Source organism: Arachis ipaensis, chromosome B9 (genome assembly GCF_059453495.1).
Source record: "Arachis ipaensis isolate K30076 ecotype BB chromosome B9, ASM5945349v1, whole genome shotgun sequence".
NCBI classification, from domain to species: Eukaryota; Viridiplantae; Streptophyta; class Magnoliopsida; order Fabales; family Fabaceae; genus Arachis; species Arachis ipaensis.
The window spans coordinates 145,013,964-145,021,922 of NC_142444.1; the positions used below are offsets into that span (position 1 = coordinate 145,013,964).

At 31.3% G+C, this 7,959-nt stretch overlaps 1 protein-coding gene across 1 annotated transcript; it reads left to right on the top strand.

Moving 5' to 3' along the window:
• The first annotated feature begins 2,096 nt into the window (after window positions 1–2,096).
• Window positions 2,097–7,404, top strand: LOC107618272 (protein indeterminate-domain 4, chloroplastic). Its single transcript, XM_016320285.3, has 4 exons — window positions 2,097–2,314; window positions 2,499–2,674; window positions 3,145–3,541; window positions 5,920–7,404. The coding sequence occupies exons 2-4, from the start codon at window positions 2,527–2,529 to the stop codon at window positions 7,187–7,189; spliced, it is 1,815 nt and encodes a 604-aa protein (XP_016175771.1). The 5' UTR covers window positions 2,097–2,314; window positions 2,499–2,526; the 3' UTR covers window positions 7,190–7,404.
• Window positions 7,405–7,959: the final 555 nt, after the last annotated feature.

The following is a 7,959-nucleotide window of genomic DNA, read 5'->3' on the forward strand; positions in this document are numbered from 1 at the left end:
TATTAACAACCAATAATACTTTGAAAAAATCACAAAACAATATATGCTTAACAAAAAATTACCAAATTTTAAGAATAATAATATTTCACTTTTCTAATCATGTTTGCAAAAAATCGTATCAAAATTCAATCTCTAATGTATGTTTTGGGAAATATATATTTAATGTTAATTTTTTTTGTAAGATTATCTAATATTAAATATGTATTTCTCAAAAAATACATTAGAGATTGAATTTTGATACAATTTTTTACAAGCATGATTAAAAAAATGAGATATTATTATCCTTAAAATTTGGTGATTTTTTTTAAGTATATATTTTTTTTATTGATTTTTTAAAAATATTATTTGTTGTTATAAAAAAAATTACAAAAAAATATATACTTAGAAAAAAATTATCAAATTTTAAGAATAATAATATCTTATTTTTTAATTATACTTGTAAAAAATTACATCAAAATTCAATCTCTAAGACATTTTTTAAAAATATATATTTATTGTTAGACATTTTTATTGTATTTTTAAATTATTTAAAGATATTTTTGTTAATAATAAAATTTAGGTGCATGTTTTTGTCGGCATTTAAATAATTCGAGATTGTTTCCGATGGTTAACCCAACAAAATATATACAAATAAGATCTTAATAAAATATTTTTTTTTTCAGGTATGTTATTCCTATCCAATAATAGTTGTATAAACTAATAACATCGCGCTGCCCTATAATATAATCTTAAAAGAATTGTCACATCATGGTGGATAACTACCTACTACTCTAGTAGGCCATAATATGACGAATTAATTCCCTAAAATTGATAATAATGTAAGACTTAGGGCCATGACTACATTGAGATGGATCAATATTATTCCTTTTTATTTGAATGTGAATTTATATATATGGCATGGTTTTGGGCGTTGTTTACTTGTGATTTGTTTGTGTATGTCAGCGTGGTTGCAGAGATTTATGGTTTTTGCAGAACGTGCTTGTGGTTGTGCATATTGGTGGGCTAGTTATGGCAAATTAAAGGGGTTCCCTTTGAAATTTTATGGCGTCTTGTTTTGCTCCTAGATGTTAGCAACCTTGTATGCGTGGTTGTGAAACTATTTAAGATTATAACTATAGTTTGTTTTGTTTGCTATATATGTATCTAGCTAGGGCTACTACCTTTGGTAGAGACAGGGGCAGAATAGAAACTGAATAAAAATTAAAGAGAAGAGGACATTAATTAATAAGTAAGGCAATTAAGGAGGTGAAATTGGAGTGGTGAGATGTAAGAAGTAAGAAGAAATGAAATGAAAAGAAAAGGGGGTGTGGGGGAGGGAAATGACGAAAGAGGGGTTGTCTTGTTGTGAGGAATAAGATACGAAATAAGAGAAGGAGAGATAAGGAGAGTGTGAGTGTGAGGGGGCTAAGGGGGTCGGTGTGGCCCCAAACAAACCCATCATATTCTGCTAAGAACGACACACACATACACTAACACACTAGCCCCCCTCTGCAACTATGCTCCCACATATAACAGTGACATTAGTTACCCCTACCCTCCATTTTCATTTAATTAACCAACAAAGCTTATCATCAAACATATACGTAATAATCAATTTTATGCCATTTTTTATTGTTTTATGATAAAAAGAATTATTTTAGGATAATATGTTATCATAAAACCTATTTACCAAAAAATTTAGGTTACAAAAGGATATATATATATAAATAGTTATATATCTAATATATTTTTTTACATAAAAATATTTTTATATTTATTTATGTATTTTTTTCTATCAACTTAATATTTTTTAAAAAATAATTTTATAATATGACATAAGAAATTTTACGATTAAAAGATTTAGAATTCAATTTTTATTAATCTATTTAAAAAAATTAGCATAAAAATAACCTATACAAAGCTCTTGTATAAAAAAATATATTAGAAATATAGTGATTTATATCTCTTTTCTTATTAAATTAAGTTTTTTTTATGTATAAAAAACATATTATTGATAATAATAATAATTAATTAGGTAGCTAATACGTAGATATAGCTATGGGTGGACAGTAGGCATGTCAAGTGGTATTATAATTTATCTTGGTGACGCCAAATGATTGTGGAATAAAAAAGAGGGAAAAGTATCCAAAATAATAATAAAAAAAATTGTATGGCATAAGAAAACAATAGGGAGAAGATAAAGTAGGTATACTGAGCTGAATTGTTTTCTTCTCTTCGTCTCCTCTTTGCTGCTGTCTCTTGAGATACTCCTTCTCTTAGTCTTTCATCTCTCAAACCTTTTTTCCAACAGACACCACCAAAATCAAATCATCAGGTCCTTCTTCTCTTTCACCTTTTCTTATCTGCTGCTTCTCTTTTCTTTCTTTTCTTCTTTTTTATTAATAAAAATAATCATGTTTTCCATCAAGAGACATACAGCTGAAGGAAACAGCATACATGCAATTCAATTTTCCTCTCTCTTTCACCAGCTGATGAATTGAATTAATTAATTGCTGCAGATTTATTTGCATTAAAGCAGTTATTACTATGGCTGCTGCTTCATCAACACCATTCTTGGGAGTCAGAGAAGAAAGCCAAAGCCAGATTACACATCAATCCTCCATAGCTGCTTCCTCAGCTTCTACTCCTCCCACTGTTCCTCAGAAGAAAAGAAGGAATCAGCCTGGAACACCAAGCAAGTCCCTTATATATTAATTCCAATTCCTATTATATAAATTATTATATTACTATATATTTTATATCTACATACACTTAAAGTCAACATATATATATATATATATATATGAATACTCTCACACACTATAAAGAATGAAGTTTCTTCTTTGGTTTCTTTCTTCTCATAAACCAGCACCACGAAACCCTAAATCTCGATTTATAATAACTTATTTAGGGCAATCTCTCTCTCTCTGATTGATGGTAGTTCTTAATTGCTTTCATCAGCTCTGATTCATTCCTAATAAGCTAAGACCTTGTGGTTAATTAATTTATTATATATAATATTCTTTGACGACGATAATTTCTATTTTATTATTAATATTAAAATACGTGTACGTAGTTGTCTAAAACAAGAATAATAAAAAAAAAAAAAAAAAGTGAATAGTTATTACCGAGAAGCATAGAATTTTCTAATAATTGTTAATACAGATCCAGATGCAGAAGTGATAGCACTATCGCCAAAGACACTAATGGCAACAAACAGGTTCATATGCGAGGTATGCAACAAAGGGTTCCAAAGGGAGCAAAACCTACAGCTACACAGAAGAGGACACAACCTACCATGGAAGCTGAAGCAGAAGACGAACAAAGAGCCAAAGAGAAAGGTTTATCTGTGCCCCGAACCCACGTGTGTCCACCATGACCCTTCCAGGGCCTTGGGAGACCTCACTGGGATCAAGAAGCATTACTCTCGCAAGCATGGCGAGAAGAAGTGGAAGTGTGACAAGTGTTCTAAGAAATATGCTGTTCAATCCGATTGGAAGGCTCATTCTAAAACTTGTGGAACCAGAGAGTATAGATGCGATTGTGGCACTCTCTTCTCTAGGTAATATCTTCTTTCTCCAATTATACTTCTGCATATCTATATCATTCCATCCTATCTAAACGTAAATTATTCTTATATAATTAACTACAAATCAATTTTTTCAATAATTTAAACCGATATAAAGAAAATACATGAATGATTATTTCTCTAATAAATTCTATTTATTCTTTTTTAGTTACAGTCAACTACCACTATTCATCATCATGCATGATATAATTACAACTCCTACATCATTTATTACCATTTTGCACTACTAATAAATTCCTATAATAAGAGATTAAGTTAATTTAAACATGTAAGAAAAGTTGGATGTGAACAAAGAGATTTTGCTCTCTTTCTGGCTCAGTTAGTTTTGTGTGAGTGTGGGTGTTAGTGGAGGTGGTATGGCAGGCAGAGAGACTGCTGACACGTGAGTAGATACACTGTTAAAAATTGGGTACAAGAAATTGAGATGTGTTTTTTTTGGAAGAAAAAACAAAGAATGCTAATAGGTAATTACTTCAACTATGGTCCTAGTCTTAACTAGGGAACAGTGCCACCACCTCTCATATCCTTATTCCCCCCATTCACGTGTAGTTAAGTAAAAACATTGTAAGGGACACAGTGATACTCATTTTGTTCTCACATGAGTTGGAGATGCTGGGTTTTGTTCTCTTTCGTCTTGGCTACTTGCATGTACTATGCTTCAAATATCAAATATATTGTGTAGTTCACTGTAATAATTAATAATATCCAGGTACTTTCTTGCAATGGGTCCAATGTGCTTCTAATTAATGTTTACTTTAAAATTCTTTATTAAAAAAATGTTTCTGTACTTCTAAGATGTACAAACCTATCTAATTAATGTCTACTTTAAAATTCTTAATTATATTTATAATATTCTAAATTTCTACATAAATTTATTATAGAAAAATAAGTATTTTTTAAACACAGTTAAATATGTTTAAGAAATATGCAAGAAATTAATTATTATGGCCTTTAGAAAAAAGAATAGAGAGTGATTTAGTAAAACAAAGATTCTCTATAAGCATTAATTGTTGGATCTATAATAGATATATTCTCAAAGGATTTTCCCGAGAATTTAGCAATTCTCTCATGGTACGTTTGTGTTGTAATGAATTCTTGTAGTAGAAAATAGACAAGTCTTGAGGTAGTTTGCATTTATTGAGGCTGGCCCCATATTGGATGCATGATTAATTGACTTTCATCAAAGTTGCAAATAATTCTCTCTTTCATTGATCAAAGAGAGAACTCAAAGTGGTAGTTCGATTTGGAGTTCTTGGTTTGTATCACGTTTTGGCATAATCCCGGGGCCCTCTCCTTCTGCTCCAGCTTTCTACCAATTTCAATTTTGTAGATCATTTCACCCAAATACTATATATTCCAATTTTATCATCATTACTACCTCTTTTTCTTTCTTTTCCTTTTTTACTTCATTTTTTTAACATAGAATTCTCCTTTGGAATTCATCGTTTATATATATTTGGTACATGGTGTAATTTTATTTCCAAAAAAAAAAAAAAAATTGGTTGCATGATTAGCATGTTATCATGTTCATCAGAAAAATAAAGCAATGTCCTCCTTTAATTTGAGAATATTTGGTGTTGATATGGTTGCAAAGTGGTTGACTTTTAGAAATGATTAATAAATAACCATTAATACGATTTTGATTATTATGATCACTTGAGATCTGTTATCTGTGTGTTACAAAAATAAATTATTTATTTATATTTTCTATCAAAATGTTTATATTAAAAAATCTAAAATTTAAAATTCTTATTATAAAAAAATTTATGCACAATCATGTAAACCTCAGAAAAAAAAAAAAGAGAAATTCCTATTGTGAATGGGATGTTAAAGATGTAATTATTTTTATCGATTTGAATTTTGGTACAGTAGGTGCCTTTCATAACAATTTTTAAAGACATTGATAAATGGTAATCTTGTAAACCTCCCATAAGTTTTTCCTTACTTTTTATCTCGAGTCTAAATTCAATATAATCTTATTTATTTAACTATTCCATCATTTACAGTTACAACAACCTAGCTAGGTCTTGATTGATAGTCGGATAAATTCAGTGTAGCATGTATAATGAGTCTAATTCATTCAATTAGTAAAATGAACCTTAGTCATGAGTGAAAATAATATAAATATAAATATAATGAAATTGTGAATTAAATTCCTCCTTCTTTTTGAATCTTTCTTTATTTCCTCTTGAGTAATTCTTCTTCTATCCGAAGCTTCCCTTGCAAAATCGCCAGTGTTAAGTTCTATGACTTAGTAGTTAGTAGTGACCTAATAATAATTTGTTGTATCATGTTGATTAAGGTGTATGTTATCGTTGCTAATAATATTATTTGATTATTAATTATTTCAGACGTGACAGTTTCATCACTCATAGGGCCTTCTGTGATGCCCTAGCTCAAGAAAGTGCAAGGCACCCTAATGGCACCATGAACCCTTTGGGAGGGACACATTTGTATGCCACAAACACAAACCACATGACCTTAGGCCTCTCCCAATTAGGCACCCAAATCTCCCAATTTCAGAATCACCAAAGTGGCGCCACTCACAGCAGTGGCGGCGGCGGCATCCTCCGTCTCGGAAGCGCCGGGGCAGCCAAATTCGAGCACTTAATCCCGCCTTTAAGCCATCAGTCTTCATCATTTGGACACTCACCCCAATCATCACTCACTAATCCCTCACCTTTCTTCATCAATGACCCAAATCAAGCATTTGAAGACAACAACCAAACTCATCAACAAGGTTCATTATTCTCAAGCAAGCAATTACATGGTCTAATGCAACTTCCTGATCTTCAAGGAAACACCACCAACACCAACTCTAATAATTCTTCCAATCTTTTCAACCTTAGCTTCTTCCCAAACAACAACAATAGCAGTGGAACCATCATCCCTGACCAATTCAATAGTAACCAACAAGGAACAACAACATCAACACTCTACGGTGACCAAGTTGGTTCAGGTTTGTCTTCACTCTTTGGAAATTCATCTTCATTGCAACATGAGAACGTGTCCCCTCATATGTCAGCCACTGCATTGCTTCAGAAAGCTGCACAAATGGGTCCAACTACCACCACCAACAATAATAATGGTTCTTCTATCCTTAGAGGAATGTGTAGTAGTTCCTCAAACAAATCCGAAAGGGAACTTGTTGTGTCTGATCATGTTGCATTTGGAAGTGATCAAAGAAGATCAAGCATGGAAAATGATCATCACCACCAGCAACACCTTCATGGGTTGATGAACTCCATTGCCAGTAATGTAGGAAGCACTACTACTAGTTCCATATTTGACAATGTGCATCAAGGGAATGATGATAACAACAACAACCTCAGTCATCATCATCATCATCATCATCAGTTTCATCAGAGCTTAGAGGATTCTAGTAACACTAATAAGCTTCCTCAGAATCATCTTGGGGTCAGTTTTGGAGGGTCTGATAAGTTGACATTGGATTTTCTTGGAGTTGGAGGAATGGTAAGAAATATCAACACTGGTGCAACAACACATGCATTTTCACAAACACATAGAGAGCAACAACAACAAGGAATGATGAGTACCTTGAGTTCTTTGGATTCGGACCTGAAATCAGCACAATCAGCCACACCAAGCCACCGTTTTTGAAGTTAGTTCTTCATCTCTGCAATGATCAAGGAAAATAATTAAATTAAATTAAAAACAGACAATGTTAGTTGTTTTACGTATGAACTTGTTCAAAAACAATTGTTCTTTATTATTTTTTTTCTTTTTCTCTAATTGGCACATTATGACATTAGGGTTTCAATTCCAAAAACCGCAATCCTTGTAGTAGTATCTTTCTTGAACAAACCTCGTTCACATTCTCTAGATATTATTATTATTATTATTATTATTATTATTATTATTATTATTATTATTATTATCTACTCTCTTTGACAGTGACAGAAAACTAATACCAATAAATTTTACTATTACATTGGATTTCATAAGCCCTGATAAGTAAATAAAACAAATTTTTAAGAGACAGTAAAAAAAAGCATTGCATGTGGTAATTGGTAAAGCCAGGTTGTGTTGGATGCTCTTTCTTTCTCTCTCTCACACACATACACAGAGAATGAACGTGATATGTTATTGTTATCGATGGAGCTGGCTGCTTAATTAGTTTTTTTTTTTTTTTTTTTGAATTTGTTTTTGAGAATATCTTCACATGTTTGCTACATTCCAATGGATAAGACGAAGCCAAATTTCCGTTCAGTTTCATCATTAATAATTTCTAATTGTAAATCATCACAATTAAATATTAAATATATTATACTATTACTGACCAAACCTTACAACTCCTCAAAAATTAATAATGCTAAGAATTTTTGTACTCGCTACCTACTACCTTGCTTTTAGGAAAAGCATTATTCAAA

What these genes read in the sequence shown, in the direction of transcription:
- LOC107618272 (XM_016320285.3), top strand. Translation starts at nt 2,527, where the DNA reads ATGGCTGCTGCTTCATCAACACCATTCTTGGGAGTCAGAGAAGAAAGC. An exon ending in GAATCAGCCTGGAACACCAA is followed by an intron (nt 2,675 to 3,144) that starts GCAAGTCCCTTA and finishes TTGTTAATACAG; the next exon opens with ATCCAGATGCAGAAGTGATA. An exon ending in TGTGGCACTCTCTTCTCTAG is followed by an intron (nt 3,542 to 5,919) that starts GTAATATCTTCT and finishes TAATTATTTCAG; the next exon opens with ACGTGACAGTTTCATCACTC.